General features: G+C 42.4%; 1 protein-coding gene across 1 annotated transcript in view; it reads left to right on the forward strand.

Moving 5' to 3' along the window:
- The window catches only part of LOC102386089 (enoyl-CoA delta isomerase 2, mitochondrial-like), a 46,133-nt gene that overhangs the window by 8,066 nt on the left and 12,134 nt on the right, over window positions 1-25,933 (forward strand). The window contains exons 2-6 of the mRNA XM_006022189.2: window positions 8,838-8,957; window positions 9,421-9,490; window positions 11,996-12,086; window positions 14,106-14,226; window positions 24,766-24,855. Of these exons, the coding sequence (XP_006022251.1) occupies window positions 8,838-8,957; window positions 9,421-9,490; window positions 11,996-12,086; window positions 14,106-14,226; window positions 24,766-24,855 (492 nt within the window). The remainder of the gene's footprint in view (window positions 1-8,837; window positions 8,958-9,420; window positions 9,491-11,995; window positions 12,087-14,105; window positions 14,227-24,765; window positions 24,856-25,933) is intronic.

Genomic DNA, 25,933 nt, shown 5'->3' on the forward strand with positions numbered 1-25,933 from the left:
AAACGGCTACCTCAGCCACCCTGGTTTGCTCTATGGGATTCCTTTGATATTCCTATAAGATTTCTTGATATTGCTCTACCTTTTACCCTGTTTCCGCCCTACCCCCTGTAATCAATAAAGTTCTCCTTTGTGACCGGTGTGGAGACTTATTGAGGGGTGGGTCTAAATTATGCCAAGGAGGCCCCTTAGGTCGGTGGACTAAGGGAGGCTTCCTAATAAGCCCCTGACTTGGGGAAGTGCCCCAAGTGCTTGTATTGGGTCTAGTACCCATTGGACGATCAGGCCTGTGTTTTCCAAGGTGCACAGAGCCAGAAGTGAGTCCAGAGCCTTGGATGGTGGCAGCGGGAACCCCAGGCTAGCGGGTGTGCTCCAGGGAAGGGGTTGGCCGGACGGGAGGCACCCCAAGGGAGGCACTCGGAGCCTGGAAGGTGGGCGGCGCAGGGAGGTGGGCGGCTTCATGCAGGAGCGCCCCCTACTGGCCCGCCACAAACTACACTTTTAACATGTCCCCATAAAAAGAAGTCCAACGTCAACAGGTCAGGTGAACGAGGTGGCCAAGTAATTGGTCCCCCTCTGCCTATCCACTTCTCTGGGAAAACGTCATTTAGGAACTGTCGTACATTCAGAGCGTAGTGGCACAGAGCTCCATCTTATTTAAGAATTTTTTTTTTATTACTTATGAAGTCTAGCATCATGTACTCCAGTTGTCCTAAAACTTGAATAAATTTGCTTTTAAATGCTGTTCACAGATTGTTTCTATCATACCTACAACCTAAGTTATTAAAGCTTAAAAGTGCACAAGGACTTCATGAAGACCCTGTATAGTGTCAGAAGTAAGGCTGGCTGAAATGTAGGGTTTCCCACTTGCAGGAAATTTATTTCTTCTCTCTCCTCCACTTTCTTCCAAGTTTAATTTAAATCTGAAACAAATAGAAATAAAAAAAATTGCCATGGACCAGAAAGTCAGAGAAATAGTTGTTTGGAAACACCAAAATATGTATTTCCAAAATGAAATATGCTCCCCAGACCCTACAAAGAGACAAAGTATAAATCGACAAGAGCAGCAATGAAGCCGATGAGCATGCAATGCACTGAGGAACTTCAGGGGCTTCAAGGATCTGCAGCTCCCTGACAGCCCTTCTGTGCAGTCTGCCTTGGAGCCAAAGACCCCAGGAGCTCATTCCTGGACTTACACCCTCCAAGTCCCAGCTCTGCAAGCAGAGAGCCTGGAAAATCCCAGAGCTCTGGCTCCAGCCTATCTTTTCAGGGCCTCCTGCTATACAGCCAACAGCTGCACCCTGGTTAAAAGTAGAGGCTTCCAGGGCTCTCAGCTTCATTACAGAGCCTGGAAGCTCGGGCATTGCAAGCTGCCCTGGAACTGAAGACCCCAGAACCACTGAATTCCTGGTGCCGGGGCAATCTGCCAGAAGCTTGCCTAGGATTCTGGGAGTGGGTGAATCTGAGAGGTTACCAATGAAACATTTGGAGCTCAATGAATATGCATTTTCTGACAAAACATTTCGCTGGAAAATTTCCGCCCAGCTCTAGTCAGAAATAAATTGACTGTCCAGAAAACAGCCATCTGAATGAGAGAGAGAGAGAGAGAGAGAGACAGAAACTGGAAACAGAGATTGAGAAATTTGAAATACTGTTTGACCTCTTCCAAATTGTTCTAAAAGCAAGTAGTGTTTCAGGGGAAAAAAAAAAATCAATGGTAGTAAATGCCTTCTAACACAGGCAATGGAGATCTATGAAACATCTCAATAAGAGCATGAAGGGAACTGCTAAGCAGAGCTCTTTAAAAAGAAAAATCAAGAATATTTTTTTCCCATGTAAGAATATTTTTTGGGAAAGACATATTTCCTTTATAAGAAACCAGGTGCCTAATACAGTCATATACAATTAAGTGAAGTCATGTAAGCTAAAAGAACTAATTAGGAGACCACATTTTCATGGTAACTGACAAGCAGATCAAAGCAAAACTACTGCAAGAAGTAGTTATGGCTTCACAGGAAATAGCTAATAGTTGCAGGACTAGTAAGCATTGTGCCTCCCAAACCAAAAGCAACAGTAAACAATGAAAATGCTCCAATTATCTAATTATAAAAGTAAAACCAAGTGTAAACAAATGATACCTTTATTTTCAATAAGTGGAAGCACTTACATGCAGGATTGCCAACCCCAGAACATTATTTTAATGTCAATCTGCAAACTTCTTACTGATAACCAAACTTTTTTTTAACTGATACTGGTTTTACATAATGTAAATGTAAACCTTCTGGCAGGCTCTGGAAGGCAGTGACAAGGGGCAGGGTTCAAATTAAAGGGTGTAAAACCAACCAAAGTAAAAGTTTGGTGGTTGGTAAGAAGTTCACAGATTTTATTTATTTGTTTATTTATTACTAACAAAGTGTTCTTGCGCTGGCAACCCTGCTTGACTGAAGCAATAGTTTTACATGACTGGTGATGCTTCTCCCACCCTGACCAGGTCTCCTACTCATCCCCCTCACTCTGACACATCCGACTGCACCCTGTAGGATGCATCCCTCACCACATCCCCTAGCCTTATCTCCACCAGCTCAGCTCCCCGCTTCCTGGCACAGACCCCCATGCACTGCCTCCTCCTTTCCTGGCCTGCAGCTCCATCCTGGCACTGCACTCTTTATCTTTGAGGCGAGCCACTGTTAGGAGGTAGGGGACAGCCAAAGAGATACAGCAGCAGTACATGGCTAGGCAGGATGGAGGGGTCTGTGCAGGCTCCTGTGAATCACAAAGCCCTGACAAGAGCTCCCTGCAGAGTGCTCAGACACCAGGTGGCCCTGCTGTGTGCTATCTGTCTGTCACATAGTTGCTTAGCGTTTTTAGGGATGGCTCCAGCTTTTTTATGAACTTCATGAACAGGCATTTTTTGTGCTATTTTTAATGGGCTGCCTATAAATTCATGGACACTTGACAACACTGCTTTCAGGATACAAAGATTTCAATAAGGCCAAAGTTCTCATTGTGCTCTCCCACGAGAACAATCAAACTAATTGCATTTAGGCATCAAAATACAAAAGCAATTTCTGTTCTGGCTGTAAGCCAAAATTTTTACAGGTTCAGTTTGATACAGAATACACAAAGCCATGCACCTTCAACTCCTCTTTCAAAAGATATATGTTTAAACTATATCAGGAGGGAGGGCAATTTGAAATTACTTTAATTTGGAGCAAAAATGATAACCTGCACAATGTGATGCACAACAAAGTTCTATAGCATGACAAATGTGAAATGCTCAAAATGGAGGAGTAATAAATGTTAAACTAAAGTTAATGAGATCATTTCTTTAGGACCAAAGAAGTTAGATCAGGCTCGAAATAGGTGAAAACAATTACGCAAATAGCAAGATTCAAAACCACTGAAGTGTAACACATTCAGGGGAATGCTGCCTTTGAAAATAAAGGTATGCAAGTGTGAAATCAGCAGTCAATACAGGAAGCAAAATGCAAAAACCAATCAGTCTCATGAAGTTCCTTATTCAATTTAAATTCACAAGCACCAGACAGCAGAGAGAGGAAACAAACCTACACATGTCCTTAATTTACTTAATTATTTCTAGTGCACCTGCTTGACAGTACCTAGGCACAACATTTTCTATTTATCAGTCAGGAGTTCACTAATTTGAATTTTATTTCCCCTTTTTAAAGCTTTGAAAGATGACAAGATTTGGTGAACAGTAAAATTGAGTAGGCTTGTTTTGACACGTTAGATATTTTCGGAACTGCTAAGAAATTTTAGGTGATCGTAAATATTTCTTCCTTGAGCATTTTAACAATTAAAACATTCTGGGGAAGGATAATCAGCAATTGAAAGGAGAGTGCTTTAGGTGAAGGAAAATTAGCAGTCACACTGGTTCATACACTTTAACACTCCCACAGAAGTTATCTGGATTTCATCCTTGTGGTAATATAACTTCAATGGACCAAACTCCCAAACTCTTTTAGCAGCATAAATAATCCTACTCTGGACATCGTAAAGGCTTGTCTGAAGTAGGTTAAAACTAATCTCTCTTTTCCTGAACCTTGCAGAAGGCAAATATCACTTTTAATAGTACCTTCCTTATAGCTGTTCTTAAAGAACAAAGCTTAGATAAAAAAAAATCCTCCTCAAGATGTGGACAGTGTTTGGGTTTGGTTTTCTGACGTGGTCATCAATAGAGATGGGCCTTTGTAATGAAACCTGAATTGGCATTTAAATCTAAAGCCCTCCAAAGTTTACCAGATTTGAATGTGAAGTTCTAGTTCAGGCTCAATTCTGATAGGCAAGAGAGGTAGATGGACATAGAGTAGGGCTAACCGGACCTTATCGTGCATCCACAGGTGCATCTCAAGTAGGTCCAAGGAGGTGATACTCCCCCTCTACGCGACACTGGTCAGGCCGCAGCTGGAGTACTGTGTCCAGTTCTGGGCACCCCACTTCAAGAGGAATGTGGACAACATTGAGAGGGTCCAGAGGAGGGCCACCCGCATGATCCGGGGACAGCAGGGCAGACCCTACAACAAGAGGTTACGGGACCTGAACCTGTTCAGCCTTCACAAGAGAAGGCTGAGTGGGGACCTGGTGACTTTCTACAAACTCACTAGGGGGGACCAGAAGGGTTTGGGGGAGACCTTGTTTCCCCTAGTGCCCCCCGGGATAACAAGGAATAACGGCCACAAGTTGTTGGAGAGTAGGTTTAGATTAGACATCCATAAGGACTACTTCACAGTCAGGGCGGCTAGAAGGGAAGGCTTCCCTCCAAGGGAAGTGGTGCTGGCTCCTACCCTGGGGGTCTTTAAGAAGCGGCATGATGCCTACCTGGCTGGGGTCGTTTGAGCCCAGTTTTCTTCCTGCCCAGGCAGGGGGTCGGACCTGAAGATCTACAAGGTCCCTTCCGACCCTACTTCTATGATTCTATGAGTATCCCAGCATTAAAGCTCCGATTTAATAAACTTCTTTAACAAGTATATTGCATGCATGCACCTTTTCCATGAAAAACCAGCTCTACAAAATTGGGAAGATGTGTCTTAAGCAGGGAAGCTGATTTTCTTTGCCAGTACGGAAGCATGGAGGAATAGAAATATGGAGATGCTGTAATGACCACTCCGTCTTCTGAGGCCAGCAAGTAACAGGGGAAGAGTCCAGTATTAACCCCTTTGTAGCCGCTGCTGGATTGGCAATAGCATTTACCTGAGCAGCTAAGAGATGTTGCTAACTCAGCACCTTCTTTGAAAGAGTTAGCATATAGGTTTTGCCTGAAACTGCCAATGAGTTGACTGAGGGCAAGTAAGCTGCTGCATGCAGTCCATTCTCATCCACAACTGGACTTTTTTTAATGTTCTACCTTCCAAAAACAAGGTGCATGTCTTTTTTGGGGGCGTGCGATATGTGAAAAAATACAATAAGTGCTTAATTATAATGGGACGTAGGCACCTAAATACCTATAAATTGGGCTGATAAAAACTAGCCTTTCCTGCTTGCATTTTTTAAAAATTTGGCTTCAGTCAAAAATCAGACTGCAAATGCTGTTTGAAGTTTCCACCAAATTAGAATTTCCCAAACCTAGAACTCAGTAAAATTGGCATTCTTGTCAAGACTATCTTTCAGTGTCTCAAAGGCAGACCTAGAGACCCAGGCTGCCACAGTTTTTAAGACTGTTGATCCCCAGGGAGATGTGCCAGGATTTCAGGCGAAGTTACCTTGGATTTAGCAGGAGTTCACTTCAGAATTTTTGAAAATCCTAAATCTTAAACATAAGGATCATAAAAACAAGTCATACAAAGTTTACACATTTTTTTTCAAGAGCTCTTCTGCTTGAATAAACTAGATGACATTGTCAGCCATGTTACTTCACTATCACTATGTTCCTGTCAGCTCATTAATGGCAGCTATTTTGAAACTGATACCTTTTCTAGATTTGAACTTGCTTTGTGTTATAAAAGCCAATACAGCAGGTTTTTTAGCTACTTACCCTGGCTCAAGTAATCTAACCAATTTTTTCTTAAAACGGTCTATTCTCATTACAGTATGTAGCCTATATGCAATCTACAAATATGCAAAGTTTATCGCTTTTTCTTCTCCCCCTTTCCTTAGGATTTTAACCAGTATTCTGAGAAGCCACCACATAATCTGTTAACATAAGCATTGGGGGAGAAATTCCTTTGCTAAGGTTTATTTTTTATTTAAAGAAATCATCTGGCAAGAAAAATTTCTGTTTTAAAAAAGTGAAAAAGTACTAGACTTGTAGAAAAATCTGTCATTTGCCACTTCTCACTGCTTTCTGATATGGTTGACAGATACCAGAGATCGGACTCAGGCCTTCCTACAGACAAGAAAGGGAGTCCAGGCACTGAGCTAAATACAAGACAAAACTAACAATGACTCTTGCATGAAAAAATTCTTGCTCTAGTTCTTGCTTCCAAGTCACAATCTGGCTCTCACTTCATTTTCTGCATTTTTGTCTGCATGATTCATAGTGCAGCAGGAGTTCTTCAGCCTTTGTCTTCATTAACTGTGTCCAAATGAACATAGGCTCTCAAAGGAGAGAGGGAGTGGGTAGCTATGCTTGGGAGCTGTATGACTTGTGGAACTGGTAAAGGGGAATTGCTTGCTGGAACCAGCTCTGGACATAATACCATGACTGTCAAACATAGCGATTCTCAACCAGGGTACTGTGGCACTCTGGAGTGCCTTGAGATCCTTTCAAGGATGCCATGGGTTGCCAAACAATGTTAGTACGCTTAGGAGTGCAAACATGATTCACAACAAACCCAGATATTTCAACTAAGAATTAATAATGGACTATTATTTTTATTATTTTTCTGTAGTCAAAAAATGAATGAAACCTAAGAAGTGGGGTGCTTGAGTCTAAAAAGGGTGAAGAACCACTGATTTAGCAGTTCAGTGGATGAGTCCACGCCAAACTATTCTTTACTGGGAAGGTTCCTGTTAAGGCTGGGAAAAACAGCACTGTTCTGTTTTGATGGAACAGCATTTCGTTTTGAATTTCATTTTGATACAAAACTGCTGTTCCGTTTCATTGAAACAGTTTCGCTGTTAGGATGTTTCACCCAAGGCTATAATGGGGAAGTTCAAAACAGCCTATAACTTTGTCATTTCTGGCCTGATTTGGATGAAACTTACAGGAATGGTAGCTCCTTCTGAGGGCATGAAGTCTGCCAAGTGTCAAGGAGAGCGGTGCAGGGGTTTCAGGGAAACTGCACCTCAAGGTCTTGAAAGCAAAAAATTCATGTCATGTGTATGTGTTAAGCCACAGCAGGGTGAAAACTGCAGGCTTGCTAGTCCCTGCTAAGGCCATGATGCCTGCCAGCTTTCAAGGAGATAGGTGCAGGGCTTCTGGGTTCTGGGGCCCTGTACCTTTGGCTGGTGACAGGCAAAACTCATGACATGGGTGCGTGTGGGACTGTGTGTGTCTTGGGGCACAGCGGGGTGAAAACTGCAGGCCTGCTAGCCCCTGCTGCAGCCACGAAGCCTGCCAGCTGTCAAGGAGATGGGTACAGGGGGAGTCTGGGTTCTGGGGCCCTGCACCCCTAGCTGTTGACAGGCAAAACCTGTGACATCAGTGAGTGACACTTTGTGTGTTATAAGGCGCACCCTCACTCAGCTGACACCAAGGCAGAAAGCAGGGCAGTTCAAACAATGCTGCCTTTTATGCAGTTTTTCCATCCCTCCTCCAGAGCGCTGGGATTGGAAGGGATCTCAGGGAAGGATGACAGTCACTGGCCAGATACGCAGTCAATAATGAGAGCAGTCCTTCCCTGTCTTGCCCCCTCTTCCTCTTCCCTCTCCTTACTTTAGTTTCTGTCTCCCTGCAGGCAAGCCCAGCTTGAGCTTTAAAACTCAAAACATTTTGAAAATTTCAAAATATTTTGACTTGCCTGGTTTCATTCTGAGGCTGTTTCGAAGCTCTCTGTTTCGTTTCAATGTTGCTGTTTTGAGCTCAAAACGAGTCAAAACAAAACAGCCAGTGAAATTTTGCACAGCCCTAGTACCTGTATCTCAAAACCCACATATACAGTCAGCACTCATCTCTATCCCAGCGGAGAAGCCAGGGATTAAATGGATATAAAGGATGACTGTTGCTGTCCCACTGATACATAAGAGATTTCAGTTTCATCCATTTGGCACGTCCCATTAACACTAAATTCACTTTAAGTGCTTCTCTTTATTTATCCTTAAACAACATAGGTACTAATGTCTGAATAGTTCTCAAAAGATCTAAGTGCTTCAGCAAGCAATACATGCGCAAAAATCAGGCAAATGCTACCAGTGATTATGTGCTTTCAACTGTTCAGCTAAATTTGTCCAGGAGTGTTTTTTGCTTATTTGTTTCACCCCTGCCCACAGTTCCTTATTTGTGTTTGAATTTGTTCTAGCCAACTGACTAATGATTTCAGATGTCTCTGTTTTAAGGTAGTAAACCTGTAAAATTTTAATAGGCCCAATTTTCAGGGTTTTTTTCTATAGTTCCTGCAAGTCATGCCAAAGTTAAGTGATACAGGTTGGGAATCCAAAACCAGAAGCAGCTAAAAGGTTGAATTCCTATCCATTTGTGTGCCTGTTCACTTAGCTTACAACCTAACATGCAATTGCATGTGCCAGCAGTTATACATTTATATTTTAAATGCTTCTTTGAAAGTGTGAAGACCATTGTACATGAAACTAGAGGCTAACTGGAAGAATTTGGCTTTGTATGGTTGGACTTTGTATTTGATTCATGCTTTCTTTACAACAGGATAGTAGCTTTCTACTTATCCTGTTCGTGTGTGTAACTTGGGTCTTCAAACTTTCCTGTTCAGGAAGAAGTTGCTTCTGCCAGTAGCAAATGCAAATATGAGACACTGCAAGTTTCTACTGAAGACAACATCACAAAGATCATGCTAAATCGTCCAATGAAAAAAAATGCTGTCACCCTTGTGGTAAGTAGAGTAATGCAAGTTGTGAAAACTAGTTGGTGTATGACCCAAATTCTACTCTCAAATTTCATGCATGCCATCCATTAGAATTATCTGGGCAACACAATATATAACCTTGAGTTTACACAAACCATTTTTACAATCTGAATACCAAAAAGTCACATGAGTAAAAATACAGCATACTAATGAACACTCTCAAGACCTGGGCCTTTGAAGCAGACTGAGTTTGGTGAGAGAGAATTTCAAAAGCACCTTCATTTTTGCCAGTATAACTGATGAGCAGCTCAAATGAAGTCAGCATAGGACAAACGTAGGTAAGACGGAACTATGGCCCCTAGGGTCTATTATCACACTTGTCTCCATTTTATAATAAGGAAGTCCTTTTCCTCAGCTCTTGCTATGGAGTTTCCTTTCTGTAATGCTTGCCAGAATCACGTAATCTCTTTTCCATCCTCCTTTTACACAGATGTACAGAGAAATTATGCAAGCGCTTGAAGAAGCTGCCAAGGACGACTCTGTTATAACTGTTGTAACAGGTATCACATTTGATGGGTGCCTCAGTCAGAGTGTTCATAATGGGGGCAAAATCATCCCCTCAACACATGTGGGTGGCAGGAATGAGAACTCAGCAGAGTGGAAAAATGCAAAAAGGGATTCTGTCTCCTTAGCATCCTTCCAGGCTGCCCACACAGCAACAGCTCCATTAGAGCTTCAAAATAAATGGCATCTCCAGGCACTAAATAGGCAGACAGTCCCTGGGTGATTAACTCTCCAGACTCTGATGTGCCAGAAGTATATTTAGGGGTAGGCAAGAGGGGCAACTTCCCAGACACCAAGCTAAGACGGGTGCTGGAACTGCCCCCATCGCCATGGAATCTGCACCCTGCCAACACATCCATGCCAAGAAGTCCAAAATAGGCCCCAGGTGCTGATGCTTTAAGAGCTTCAGCTGGGGTAGGCAGAATGTGTGTGGTGGTGGCAGCAGCAGGTCAGTTGGGACTGTGTAAGAGAGTCCTGGCATGGGTAACACTGCTGCCCCCCACCCTTACTCTTGAAACCCAGACCTCCCACCCCTTCTTCTCAGAACCTGCGGCTCTCCTGAACCTGCAGGTCTTATCCCCCACTCTTGAAACTGGTGTGCCCCTTACCCCTGCTTCCAGTCCTAGACTCCCTGCCCTTGGAAGCTGCAGCCTCCAGAACCCACGGTTCCCCCAACTTCCACTCTCAAAATTACACACAAATCCCCCCCAGCAGCATTTGCCCTGGGCACCAACTGTTATGCCATTGTGACTAAAATCAAACAAAACAAATACACAATTTTTCACAACTTGGGCTCCCCTGCAGCAAAAGTCCCCTCCAAGGCAGATTTACACCTGCTGCATGCTGTGAATTTGGGGCACAGAGTTGTGACCAAGGACTCGGTATATGTCAGCTGTTCTACACAAACCTGAAAGATTGTTGTCTGCTTTTAAATGGGCCGCTACAAAACTCTCCACCACCTGACTCTGGTTTTCTATTGCAGCATATGTAGGAAATAGCATAAGATCTTTGCTGCCATCTAGCCTACAGTCTTTAGAATAGTGTTTCCCAAATTAAGGGGTCATAAATCCTAAATGGGCTCAGGACTTTTCTGAGTGGGGTTGTGAGTTCCATATACTTTCTATTACTCCAGATGGGCTCCAATTGCAACTAGGACTAGCTCATGATGGAATTATACTCCAAAAAATTGGGAAACACTGCCTTAGATGGTTGTGGATGCCATTTTCAAAGGAGACTAATCAATCCTTTAATTCTGCATTATAGCAAAAGCCTGGGAATACTGCTTATATTAATGCCAGAGAATTTCATCAGGGTTAGCACTATAAGAAACACCTCAAGGAAATGGTCATTTGGGGCCCAATTCTCATCTCATGGCAGTGTAAAATCCAAAATAATTCCATGCAGACTCAAAGATTTACTCCAATGTCAGTGACACTGGAGTCTGACTCATTGTTTCTGCAATAAAGTGCAACTTATAGGGTGTGCCTACATGTGCAAATGATGTGGAATAATAAACTCCAGTACTTATTGCACCAGAGTTTATTGCTTCTGGGCATGCTGTTTGCATGTACACCTGAAACCTAGAGCTGAGTTGAAGCAGCCCCAGCTGGCAAGGGCCCCAGGGGGTCAGCCTGCCAGCCCTGGGCTGCTCTGACCCAGCTCAACATACTGAGGAGGGTCTGGCTGGGGCATGAGAGTACTCCAGTGTAAGGCTAGCTGGCAGGCAGCCCCCGCACTGAGGCACTGTTGTGCTCCAGCCAGCCCCATTAGCATCTGCATGTGTGCTGTGATGGAGTAAAAAACAAACAAACTCTGCAGTGGGGCAGTACTTGTACTTATAAGTACTACGCTGCTGCAGAGTTTTAGTTTACTCCAGCCTAATAGTTCTGGATGTGTAAATGCAAGACATTTACTGTGGAGCTAATTAACCTACTCCATAGTAACCATCTCATGTAGAAGCACCCAAAAAGGGCAGGACTATGGTCCATTAGTCAATAGACATGCTCCTATTAACTGTAATGGGCTTGGAATCAAGCCCCAAATGGCACCATTTAGAGTCTACTATTCTCACTGATATCTCTTTGGAATCAACCACACAGTTATGTTTCTTACAAATTTTGTTCTCACTTAACTCCTAACAAATAGACAAAATGGGGATGGCTATCAGCTTGGTGACTCCACTCTAGAGTAATTGCTAAATGTATGAATACACATCTTGAACTAAAACAGCATATAGCCCACATCAGTCTGAGGTGTACTCTGTAAGCACACTATATTTAAGAACTGTTGAGCAGCTACATTTCAAAGTAGGTCCCTTTAGAAGTCTTCCCGATATAAACTGATATGACAAAGTCTTATAAACTTTTCACTTAAAGCTCCATCTCCAAACGCACATAGCTTCGTTTATCAATTTGAATATCTGTGTTTATCAATCTAAATAGCTGTTGCTGTGGCATCTCAGCATCTCTGCATATGTTGGTGAAGTTCCTTTGTTTTTGCAGGAAGTGGTGATTACTACTCTAGTGGAAATGACCTCAACAATTTCACAGAAAATTTGGAGCAGATAATAAAAAACAATGGCGAGTGGATAAAGTAAGAGTGCTCATTTACTAAAAGCTCATTCATTTTTTAATGGACAGAGCCAAATCCCATTACAATCAGTGGAAAGACCTGGTGAGAATCTTTCCAGTGACTTTACTAGCCTTTGAATACAGCCATAAGGTCCCAAACTAACAAAGCTCTACTTACAAGGGCCCTTGACTGCATGACAGTAAGGATGCAAGCTTATCATTATTTTGACATGATCAGGGCTAAACCACAGCGTAAATCTCTCAAGATGGTTTCTGTTTCAGTTCAGTTACAGTAAGAGAGACCTCACAATCTGAGAGGTCTATGAAATCTGATGAAGATGGGACTTGGGAGGTTTGGCTTCAGTTCTTTGTTCTGCCATAAACATCCTGTTTGAAAGAGCAAATTAGCTTCTCTGGGAACAGACAATGTTAGGGAAGCAAGGGTCCTGGCTAGAGCAGGAGCTCAGGAGCAGGCAAGTCAGGAGGGTGAGGTCTGTAAGGGACTGGAATGGAGAGAGTCACCCTGTGGGGAACCACAAGCCATGGGGTAGCCACGAACATGAGACAGGGATCCAGACCAGAGTCACTAGCCAGAGGGTCTAGAACAAGTATCTATAGCTATACAGGACTGGAAGCTAAGCCAGGAGCTGGCTGTCAGAGGACAGGGATCTAGACTAGAGTCTGGAACACAAGGGGCCAAGGAGCCAGCAAGGCAGGTTAGAAGCACAGGGATCCAGGTTGAGGTCTAGAACAAGGACTCTGTGGGCAGGAACCAATGAGCAGGAACAAGGATAAAACCAGGAACCCAGCAAGCAGGACCCAGGGAACAGAGATCTGGGAACAAACATGCAGGACTTTGGACCCTAGGAACAAATAGGCAGGACCCAGGGACTGGGAAACTAGGAATCAAAGATATAGTATTATCAGGTACTAGGAAACTAAGGAGTCAGAAGCCCAAAGCTAGACAGAGGCATCTGTCCTGATCAATAACCCCCTGAGCTCTGGACGAGCTATTGCTTATAAGCAGGCAGCCAGATCCATACAGGCAGCTCTGACCAGCTGAGGATTAATTAGGACACTGGCAGCCAGGCCCACCCAATAACCAGGGTCAGCTTGTTACCCTGATCAGCACATACATACTGGGTATTCTAAGGCAATTCTCACTCCCTCCAGTTTTTGGAGCTGCATTACTTTGAATAAATAAATAAAAATTCATTAGACCACAGAAAGAAAAAGTGAGGGGCTGGTATAAAGACATTTTCGAAACACTCGGTTCAGCTTAAAAAAAAAAAGACCCATCCCTCCTTCCATCACCTATACCCCACACAGGTGAGAATTAAATATTATTTAATTACACTGTCACAAAAAATTTCATTCCCGTAAGAATTTTCTTAGATTAAAGAGTGCAATTAGTTCCAGATAGACCTAGTTGAGTGCAATGTGCAAAGGCAGGGGGGAAATCCAGCCCTAATTAGAATGTGCATTTCTTTACACATGTTGGATTGGGATGTCATTTTAGTTTTAGCAAGTTGTTACACCATAAGAAGCACCAATGGAAACTTTGCTTGACTAAGTAGTGATTAGGGAAAGCAGCAGTATGGGGGGGGGGGGGGGGGGGGGGGGGGAGAGGAGGGAAATCTGTGCTAAAATTTCTACCAACAGCATAAAACCTCCTTTTTTATATATTTACCAGCTGAATATTGGACCATAGCTATGAAATTCTTAGTCTATCTTTTACAAGCACACCTCCAAAAATTTGATTTAGAAAGAAAGAGTCAGTCACTTGAGGTTTCATGTGACAGAAGCAGAGGGGGATTCAAAACATTCTGGTAAGGCCTAAAACCTTGTTCCCATTGAAATCACTAAGAGGTTTACTTCAGCAAGAGCAAAGTTAGGACAAATCTAAGAACTCTGTTGTAAATCCCAGTAGTAATTAATTAATGCTAGCATACACAGTCAACTGATCTTTTGGTATGTATTTTAAAGAGAGTCAGCATTTAGAGTTCATGATACCAGAACAAATGTACTCTTTTGTCTGCAGGAATTTTGTCAACCATTTTATTGATTTTCCTAAGCCACTGGTTGCAGGGGTGAATGGTCCAGCTCTTGGAATCTCTGTGACTCTTCTTGGGCTGTTTGACATTGTCTATGCTACTAACAGGGTAAGTTATTTCTGGCTGAATTGCACAGTTTTCAGATGTGATTTGAGCAGGATCACAGGTGGGGATGACTTTTCTAAAGCTTCAGTAAGGGAAAATGCTTTTCTCATTTCCATAACTTGAAAGTCCTAAAACTTGTAAATCTCCATTGATGGAGTTTTGTCTGTTGGCCTAAAACAACCCCAAAACCTGAGGATCAAATTTGGACCTTCTCACACGGGTTTTAACATCATCCAACTCTATTGGTGCTGACAGATGTATAGCTCCCTGCTGTAACTCACGGTGCTTCACAGAAAGTGTCATGAGTTACAGTGACCCTCCTCCCTTCCCCCGAACCAACAGATGTTTGCTGTTTGGTCTGGGAAGTCAAGTCCCACCTTGAAACCAACCCAGCAGAGAGATGCTGTGTGTCTGAAGCCTCTCCCCACTAGCCCCTGCCCACACCAGCTCCAGCACTGTCATGAGGATGGGAGGGGGAGAAGGCATGGGATGGAGCTCCATTCTAGGGTTTGCTCAGCCTGTGCTGCAAGGGGGGAGACTGCAGCGCCTTCGTCTGAACCCTCATTAAGTGAGGGTTAATTAGTTGCACTATTGGACACTTTTAAGGAGCTCTGCAGCCATCCACTTCTGTCAGGAGATGGCTGTAGAGCACTTTTAATGGGGCGATTGCATGACAAATATCATATTTATCAGCACTCTACTTGTAGTCTGACTTCAGTAGGACTACTTAAGTGACTGCTCACATTTGTAAAGGGTTTTGCAATCTAGACCCGAGGAAAAAAAAACCTTCCAGAGTTGGCTATCTATGAAGGAAGAGAAATACCTTCAGGGAAAATGTAGTGGTTAATAATTTTGCAGAGTACTCAGATGTTTCAAGGTTAAATTACAAGTATTTATGATGAAACCATACTTGAAAGATTTTCTCAGATAGATAGATCATGTACCAGTGGTTACTAGATTTTTTTCTTATTCTAGCAGAATAGGAGAATAAAATCTTAAGCCTGACATCTGTTCTGAACTCAAATGCTACGTCTTAAAAAGTAGATAATGACATCCAGGCATCTTTACAAACTGACCAGTTAATTAGCATTTGCACTCAATTTAATTTTTTATAAGGAATGATTATGCATGGCCTTCACAAATTTAGACAAACAAATACAGGGACATGTGCTTTTTTATTTATTTATTTATTTTTTAATACTATTCCTCAAGAAGCTGTCTTGACCAGTGGCTGCAGGAGAAGTAGAAAAGGTTGGCTAATGAAAGTTTTCCAGTATCGATATTCAGAAGTTCAATATGAGCAATTTTAACTAAATTTACTTAATGATACAAACTTTTTCATGGAAAATTACTGCAATTCACAATACTTCGTATGATTTTGAGTTCATCATATGAAAAGGGTAAATCTTTTCTTTAAAATTGCCCATTAGAATAAGCAATTTATGGATCCTAAGTAGTTAAAAGAATGTTTTCAGTGGCTCAAGCAAGTTATGACCAACTCAGTAGTGTATAAAATAAAACATGCATTTGTGAAACTAACCTGAAACCAAAATTTTATGGGTTAAATCCTGACTCCCTTGACCATGATTATGTTTACTAGAACAATACTGCATGCTAAAAATCTGTAAACACAGCCTAAATCATCAGACATACTAATTTAGAAAACACTTGTACCTTCATCCTTTTTCTGCTATTTATCCTCAAGACTGCCCAAAGAATATGATATTCTGTCTCTGTTGCAGTAGCTAGAAGTAAATTTCTGCATTCAGCTGCCTGTAAGTCCAAGGTAACTTGGATTTCAATCACTTTTATTGTGGACTGGTTCCAGATTCGTATGGGTGTGCTGTTACTGAGATTAGATTCCAACACTCTTTGTTCATTTTTGGAAAGACAGTAGAAAGTGCCCAAATACAATTCTAATCCAGCCTTCAAGACATGTATTTATACAGACAACTTGGCAACAAGTTTTAACCAAAAACAGACTCTGTACAAGTCATTACTCAACTACTGTGAATCTGAAGTTGCTGTTTCTTTTTTATTTGAAAACCATAATTTCAACAACCATATCCTAGAGAGATCAACAAATTCACCATTTCTCCCATTCTCGGCCTCCCTCTCCCTGGATGTGTTGTTTTTGTGAAGTTTAAAAACAGTTTAGAAGTGAAAATCTACTTTTATAAAGAATGCTTAAACAGTATTCATAGTTCAAATTAGAGTTGGAAAGGAGCTCAGGAGGTCATCTAGTCCAAACCTCTGCTCAAAGCAGGATGGTCTCCAACTAGATCACTCTGCCAAGGCTTTGTCTATCCGGGACTTAAAAACCTCCAAGGATGAAGATTCCACACTGGGTAGGCCTGTTTCAGTGCTTTACTGGTGAGAACGTTTTTCATAATATCTAACCGAAACTTCCCTTGCTGCAACTTGAGACCATTGCTCCTTGTTCTGTCATCTGCCACCACTGAGAATAGTCTAGCTCCATCCTCTTTGGACCCCCCTTCAGCTACCTGAAGGGAGGTTCCCTGAAGGCTGCTATTAAATCCTCTCTCCATCTTCTCTTCTCCAAGACTAACTAAGCCCAGTTCCCTCAGCCTGTCATTAGAAGTCATGTGCTCCAGGCCCCTAATAATTTCTGTTGCTCTCTGGTGGACTCTCTCCAATTTATCTACATCCTTTCTGTTGTGGGGTGGGGGGACCAAAACTGTGCACTGTACTACAGATGTGGCCTCACCAGTGCCAAAAAGAGGGGAAGAATCACTTCCCTTGATCTGCTGGCAACATTCCTACATAATGCAGGCCCACTATACTGTTAAGCCTTCTTTGCAACAAGGGCACACTGTTGGCTCATATTCAGTTAATTGTCCACCCTAACCCACAGGTCCTTTTCTGCAGAGCTGCTGCTTAGCCAGTCAGTCCCTAGCCTGTACCAGCGCATGAGTCTGTTACATCCTAAGTGTAGGACTTTGCACTTGTGCCTATTAAACTTCATGAAATTTCTTTGGTCCATTCCTCCAATTTGTCTACATCTCTCTGAATCCTAGCCCTGCCCTACTTCTCCCCCCAGCTTGGTTTCATAATTTCATAGTTGTTAGGGTTGGAAGGGATCTCAATAAATCATCAAGTCCAACCCCCTGCCCTGGGCAGGAAAGAGCACTGGGGTCATATGACCCCAGCCAGATGCTTGTCTAGTCTCTTCTTAAAGACCTCCTAGGTAGGGGAGAGCACCATCTCCCTTGGAAGCCCATTCCATACAGTAAGGCAACCCTTACTGTAAAGAAGTTCTTCCTGATCTCCAACCTAAATCTGCTCTCTGTCAGTTTGGGGCCATTGTTGGTTATTCCAAGGGGTGCCCTGGTAAACAGAGCACCTTCAATTTGTTGCTGCCTCCCCCCCACCCACCCAATGAATTTGTAAACAGCCACAAGATCCCCTCTCAGCCTTCTCTTGAGGAGACTGAAGAGAGCCAGGGCTCTCAATCTCTGACTGTGTAATCATCTACATCACAGCCTCTTAGTTTATTCATGAGACTAGGATGAGATACTATATGGAAGACCTTCTTAAAATCCAAATAAATGACATCTCCCTGACTCCAATGTCTACATATTTTGTGACCTGGTCATAAAAGGAGACAAGGTGGTAATGCATGATAGAGTGTGGTTAGCTTTACTGGTTACCTCATCACACTGACAGCTCATATTCATCTTGGAGTCAACTATGACTCTGAGATCCCTTTCTACTGCTGTGCTGCTGAGAAGGTCATCCCTAGCCTATAGGTGTGTTGGTGATTCCTGCTCCCTATATGCAGCACTTTGCACTTGAATTTGTTGAACTGCATCCTATTCTTTTCTGCCCACTTTTCCAACCTGTCCAGGTCTGTCTGGATTTGATCCCTCCCCACTAGGTGTGTTGACTTTACCCCATAATTTCGTGTCATCTGCGAAGTTGGACAGAGTACTCTCCACACCCTCATCCAAGTTGCTGATGAAGACATTGAATAGCACAGGTCCAAGGACTGAGCCTTGGGAGACCCCACTGCCCACATCTTTCCAGGTCGATACCAACCCATCCAGCACCTGTCTCTGAGTGCGACCCTTAAGCCAGTTTGCCACGTAATCATCTATGTCACAGTCACTCAGTTTGTTTATGAGAATAGGATGAGATACAGTATCGAAGGCCTTCTTAAAATAGAAGCAGATGACATCTACCTCAACACCTGCATCTAAGCATTCATGACCTGGTCATAAAAAGAAAAAAGGTAAGTTTGGTGTCATCTGCAAACTCACTGTGAGTGCACTCCATTCCCTATTCCATATCATTGATGAAAATATTGAACAAAACTGGCCCCAAGACCAAACCCTGGGGCACTGCATTTGATACCAGTTGCCATCTAGGCACAGAGCCATTGATTATTACCCTTTGAGCCTTATGATCCAGTCAGTTTTCTATCCACTTTACAGACTATTCATCCAACCTGTACTTCCTTAGCTTGCCTGTGAGAACGTTGTGGGAGACCATATCAAAAGCCTTACTGAAGTCAAGGCATATCACATCTGCTGCTCTCCCTGCATCCATAGAACCAGTCATCTCATCATAGAAGTCAATCAGGTTGGTTAGGCTCGACTTGCCCTTGGTGAATCCATGTTGATTGTTCCTAATCACATTCTTCTCCACGTGCTTAGAAATAGAGTCCTTGAGGACCTGCTCTGTGATATTTCCAGGGACTAAGGTGAGCCTGACCAGTCTTGAATCTTGTTTCTTCAATGTCTTAAAGATGGGCACTATATTTGCCCTTTTACAGTAATCCAGGACTTCTCCTGACTGCCATGAGTTTTCAAAAATAATGGCCAGCAGCTCTGCAATCACATCAGCCAACTCCTTTAGTACTGTCAGGTGCATCACATCTGGTCCCACAGACTTGTACACCTCTAGCTTCTCTAAACAGTCCCTAGCCTGTTCCTTCATTACTGTTGGCTGCTCACTAGGGCTGTGCAAAGCTTTTGTAGCCGATTCAGTTTGGGAGGAGATTCAGCCAAATTTGGGGACCGAATCTCCGAATCCAAATCGAATTTGGAAACCAATTAAAAGCTCTGAATTGATATGAAGCATCTGAATCGATTTGGAAAAGCTTCAGAAAAGATTTGGCTGCTTCAGAGATTCAGCCATAGACTAAACAGACAGCTGACACAGCTGCCTCCAGTTGGTAAGTCTTTTGTGGTGGGCAGAGGGGGGAGAGAAATGCATGTCAGCATGCAGAAAATGGTGGCAGGATACTTTTGAACTAAAGTACCTTCTATGTGTTTTAGTTCAAAAGTGCACTGCTGCCATTTTCTTAGTGCTGATGCGCATTTTGCCACTTATACAACTGCATGTGTCACAGTGCCGGGCATGCCACTTTTCCATGGTTCCCCCCACCCAGGGAGAGGTGGGCACAGCTGGAGGAGGCACAGCTGGAGCAGGCACACCCTCACCTGCAGCTGCCCAGCTGTGCCTGGCTCTCCCTAGCCAATCCAAACCACCAAATCTCCCCGAATCAGCACCGAATCTTCCGAAGCAGATTCGGCCAAATTGATTAGAGACAGTGATCCAAATCTCCTAATTGAATCACAACCCTCCAAGTCAGCCAAATCCGAATCCAAATCGAATACTTCCCTATTCACACAGACCTATGCTCACCTCCTCCCCAAACAGTGCAATAGTCTGGTAGCTGACCTTGCCTGCGAAGACTGAGGTAAAAACAGTATTAAGCACTTCAGCCTTTTCTGCATCATGTCACTATGTTGCCTTCCCTTTTCAGTAAGGAATCCACACTTTCCCTGATCTTCCTTTTGTTGCTGACGTACTTGTAGAAACCTTTCTTGTTACCCTTTAGGTCCCTTGCTAGCTACAACTTCAATTGCACTTTGGCCTTCCTGATTTCATCCCTGCAGGTCCAAACAACTCTTATACTCCTCCCTAGTCATTTGTCCAAGTTTGCACTTCTTGTCAGCTTCCTTTTTTGTGTTTTAGCTCATTGAAGAGTTCCCTACTAAGTCAAGCTGGTCTTCTGCTATGCTTGGTAGTGGTCTTCCTCCACATGGGGATGGTTCGTTCCTGCACCCTTCATATAGTTTATTTCAAGTACACCAGCAAAAGCTAAACGTACCAAGGTCTTAGAGAAGTCTTTAAAAAAGAGTTACAAGATCATGCAAAGAGTGCCTTTATTAAGTACTAAACTTAAAATGATGTTATGATGGTGGTATGGTACATCTATGCATTATGACTTGCAGGATGTGATATCAAATAGTATAAAGCTTTTAATTAGGTTGCTTGCTAGCAAGATATTCAAATAGCAAACTCATGATAATAATTCAGTCTCCTTTCCTTTACACACATTTATTGTGATGGTGTTTACAACTTTTTCAAATGATTAAAAAATAGTATTGGTCTCAGTCTGCTATCCTGAGGAAAGCAAAGACAAAGCAAATATTAGGAAAAAGATATTGATATCTAGATGCAAGATTCATGGTCTGTTTCTGAGATTGTGGTCAATACAGCTACATAACCTTTTGAGCATCAAATAAAGAGTTCCAGGTGTGAAATTACTTTTGATATTTGGATTATTAAATTAATTTATGAGACAGATTCATGTTGACACTTGTGAATCTGGATGCTGATGCAGTAGAGATTTAGAATTAAATTTAAGAAACCCTTAAGGCTGAATAAATTTAAAGACATTTGTGAATTACATGAATATTGTATTTTCTTTATAATGAACTACATTCACAAGGGAGCTTTCTTCAGAATCTAATTCTGCTGTATAATGCAAAATGATAAGTATCTATGGTACATTAAATGTATATCAGGTATGTCTTAATTTATCATCAGCCTTTTTGAGCTATTCATAGATTTCCTCATCTCTCCCTCCTCCCCCCCCCATACTCCATGAATTATCTCAAAAGAATTTGCGAACTGAAATGAAATTTCAGGTGCATTTATTGAAATGTGTCTGGAAGGCAATGGATTTGCTGTTACAAAGAACCCTGGAAGAGCTGGTATTGCCCCTGTGGTGAATAATCAGTATTTTGTGGCATTAGGTATGTGCAATACCCATTTAAGTCTATGATAATTTTCTGATATCTAACTCAGGAATTTTCAACCAGGGTGCCTCAAGATCCTTTTAAGGGTGCTGCGCAATATTAGTGCTGTTAAGGATACAACCACCTACACATGATTCACAAATTAAATCCAGAGATTTCAAATAAAAATCTACAGTGTCAAAAACATTCTGACCTGTTGTGGGTTTTCTGTGTTCTTTGTAATAAAATAATCGCTTTGTAATAGTCAAACAAATAAGTGAAATCAGTTTTTGAAAGGGGGTGCCACTAAATTCAGAAAAGTTACAGAGCAGTGCCTTGAGTCTAAAGGGTTGAGAACCACAAGCTTTACCTGTCTCAAGATTAGTCAAGGGCCAAGAAGTCTTCTCCCTTCCAGACAGGTTTTTGGATTAATCTGCTCATGATGTGAGCATTATTTAGTTTGAAGGTTTGTTGTTTTTTTAAATAAGGCTTTCAGAAATTATAACTGTTTTTTGAGAACCTTTAAGAAAAGATATTACTGTTGAAAACAAGGTAGCCTCACATTTTGAGATACAGTTCATGTCATATTGTGTGGAAAGAGAGGAATCCAACACTTCTTGCCTCAGGATGCGAAACGTTTTGATTCTCCACTTGAAGGTCAAGAGCAAGGAGCACAAAAGAAAGCAGCAAAAGAATCTGGTTGAGAAAAGAGGGGTAATTTTTTACTGTGTTTTTCACAGTTTCAATTCCACTGAACAGCAGCAGGCCTAAGTAGTAAGAGAATGAATTGGTCTCTGTGGTGGGAAAAGCTCTTGTACTAATGAGGAAGTAAATTCAGCAGGTTTTTATTACTCGGCAAAAGAAAGTTTATAATCCAGATTTTGAAATAGAGGCTTGGCAGCATATTACAATTGCCTGTCTCTTTTTTTACCTTTGATTTTTTTCCATTAATAAAAACCCCTGAAGATTTTTTTAATAATACTTCTGATTAATTTTCTAATTCAGAATGAAATTTAATAGGGATGGTTCCCTGACTTGTATGGATCAAGAACAACGCTGCTTAAGTCAGAGTTACGTCAACACAAAACTGACGTGAGTAGTTCCAGAAGGTGAAAATCTAAACACAACATAAAAACAAAACTGCTATTATTGATATTATAGTAAAGCACTATGGCGGGACAGTAAGGGGTGTTACTGCGCTAAGCCATACACCCCACTGTGCCCAACCATAACCCCGTTTTGTGCATCTCCCCTGGGGCACCTACATCCGGCCGACCCCCTTCTTGGAGCACACCTGCATGCCTGGGGCAATTGCTGCCACCACCCGGGCCTGGGTCTTTGTTAGGACTCTGTGCTGCCCGGGCTACACAGGCCCTGTAGACCTTGAAGGTGCTTAACCCACCGTGGGATTTTGAGGTGCTTCTATTTGCTTGAAGCATTCACAAGCAGCCTCCAGTACAGGAAGAAAGTAAAAAGCCGAGCCCGCCTTAGCTAGACAAGTCAAGGGAGCTATAACGGCTGTCTACGCCCTCTCTCCATGGGAACCCACAGCCAGCTCGCTGCATGCAGGTAGCCTTTTATTGTTCAGAGTGAGCGAATGAGGTTGATATAGAGCAAAGAGATTTTAGAGTAAAACACTTTGAGCAAAACCAAAGAGGTTTGAGGACCTTTTGAATACGGAACTAAAATACATATCCTAATAGACTAGCTAAATTTCAGGTAGGTTACTCATTTATATATCCAGAGCCTGTTTAGCTTGGTTCTGTGTTTCCCCAGTTGTCTCTTCTCCCCCCAGGATGGAGGGACCCTTAAATAACCTTTCTGACCTCATCACCTGGACCCCAACCATAAACCAGTATCCTCAGACCATGGTGGATACCGGTTGGTCAGTTTAAAAAACATCAGCACCCTCAGGTGAGAGTTTAGGGTTACACAGGACAGAGGACAAGCAAGTTCCCCCCGTCCATCATGAATTTCTCCACACAGTCATGTAGGCTTATGAAATTTCTCCACACAGTCACGTAACCACGTAGGTCAACGAAACCGGTGGTGGGGGCTGTCTGCTTGCAGCAGTGAGACAGACTGGGGGGTGATTTCTCCACAAGCACCAAGGATTGGGGAAAATATACACCATTCACCCATTATAGAAAAGATTATTAAACCCACACTTGCAGTTTGGGCATCTTGACAATAAGAGTGATTCTGAAAATTTAAATCATTTCAGTGCAGAGCAAAATAAATCTGGTCAAAGACTTCAAAGAAGTGACACTAAGGAAAGCCAGAGAGTTTAAAAGCAGCAGAAGAACATAAGTAAAACAGGATGGATGGAGAGTGTTCACTGGAGAAAAGTCCATACAAAAAATTCTTCAAGAAATGAAAAGGCTGTTGGTAGAGGAAAAGAAGCTTTTCAGGTTGTTACAAAGGGTTGGATTGGGCCTAATGATCTGTAAATGCTTAAAGAGCATTTACAATCAATATAAGGAAACAATTTTCTTCAACAGTAAGAAAAAGAAGGATGCAGGATAGTCTGGAGGTCAATAATGGGAACTAATGAATTAGTGGGGTATACTGTTCACACATGGGTGGTCTGCACTACATTCGGTCACATGCCCTGGCTTCTTTAACTTGACTATTTAGAGAGGTTGTAGGGACTTGGACTCAGGAGAACTGTTTTTTTCAGACTTCCTGGGTAACCTTAAGTATGCTACTTCTTCACTCTGGCCCTTAATTCCATATCTGTAAAATGAAAACAATAGTATTTCCTTTTCCTACTCTTTGGGCTTGGGCAGACAATGTGTTTATATGAACATTAATGATGTTCGCACCAGTGTATGCAAGAAATGGCTAGATGACACAAAACTCTGAAGTGATTTCATTCGATCTAGTGTAGAATTTATCCTTGAAGAAGCAAGAGTATAGCTATGTGAGTGGACAAAAACAGGATCTCAAGGAAAAAATCAGTGCTGCAATGCCAACAGCAGAGGTTTTAATTGTTCATGTATGATGAATGGCTATTACAATGTACATAACTCACTTTCACCTTCTTTCTTCTAAAAAGCATAGAAAATTGTACATAAATATATTAATTAGAACTAATTTTATGTTGTATTTTTATATGTTGTATTGTGTAGGTTTTCATCAAGTTTGAGAGACAGGGGCGTCAATAGTAATTAGTCAAACACATACATTTAGCCCATTGATGTTCTCGTGAAAAAAAATATTAAAGAAACCTAAGTCTATGCTCTTAGTTGCTTCCTTCTGAAATTCTATCAATGACAACTCTACCTATCTGTTATGAATTCAGAGATTGTTGCTGAATTTGTCACTGCTTTTCTTTACTTGTTGGCTCTTGTCCAACAGACTCTAACCTCTTTGGGACAGAAGCTGTCTTTCTGTTGTTGTGTTTATACAATGCCCACTACAATGGGAGTAGTAAGTAGCATAATTTCACATGTTTTGTTTTGTGTTTTATATATATATATATCTACAGGCAACATTTCAGACTCCTTTTATCCAACTTGGCCAAACTCCAGAAGGCTGCTCTACTTACACCTTCCCTAAAATAATGGGCACAGCTAAAGTAAGTAAGTAAAGTAAACTGCTGGAAATGGATGATGTTTATGTTAGCTTAGCAGGAAATCAGATTCCTTCCCAGATGCATAAAATAAAAACCATATTTGGGCTGTACTAGAGGTACAAGCAGGTTTCTGAAGCAAGACAATGGTAAAGAAACTGACTGCATGGACAGGAAATGATACGTTATAGTGACAGTCAAGGGAAAAAAGCAATTCCGCTGCAGGGCTTTTTTGTTTGTCCTTGTTTAAGAATAATGGAGGAGCTGAGCATAGGAAGGAAGTGGCATTGACTTTTTTGAGGGAGGGGCAGCAACCTTATTTTCTACCATGGAGAAACTGGCACATTTGTACTTGTGTTTGTATTATGTAGTTGTCCCCTGAAAAGGGGAGATTTTAAGTCTAAAAATATTAGAGCAAGATACTCAGCTTTTTCAACCCCATCTGTGTCTCTGGCCTGGTAAAGTGGTGCTCAGCCTTTTGGCCCTTTAGGCTAGATGAGCAGCAGGGGGCTGGTCCAGAGGCCAATAGAGTCCCGTGTGCCAGGACTGGGCTCCAGGGGTCCAGCACCACCAACTCTGTGCCCCATGCGATTGGGCCCCAGTGCCACCCCCCAACCTCTGCCCTTGCTAGGTCTGGGCCCCAAGTTCCCAGCACCGCTCTTGCCCAAGTGCTTCCTGTGGGTTTAGAAATTTGGCAGCAGATGAGTGGAGCTGCCACTCCTCCCCTGCCCCCAGCCAAATTTCTGGACCTATGAGGTGTCCCACCAGCCAGATGACAACACCACAGGCTGAGCACTCCTGGTCTAGTACCTCCACAACACAACTTCATGGAAGATCAACTCATCTAAAAACCCCAAAATCATGTTGAAACTTCTTGAGTTAGGTCCAGGTTTCATGAACAGCAAAGAACGAAAATTTTCATAGATTTCATAGACATTAGGGCTGGAAGGGACCTCAGAAGATCATCGAGTCCAGCCCCCTGCCCAAAGGGCAGGAAGTCAGCTGGGTTCATAGGATCCCAGCAAGATGAGCATCCAGTTTGCTCTTGAAGGTGTTCAATGTGGGCGCTTGAACCACCTCCGGT

The sequence above is a fragment of the Alligator sinensis genome, unplaced genomic scaffold (assembly GCF_000455745.1).
Source record: "Alligator sinensis unplaced genomic scaffold, ASM45574v1 scaffold579_1, whole genome shotgun sequence".
In the NCBI taxonomy this organism is placed as follows: domain Eukaryota; kingdom Metazoa; phylum Chordata; order Crocodylia; family Alligatoridae; genus Alligator; species Alligator sinensis.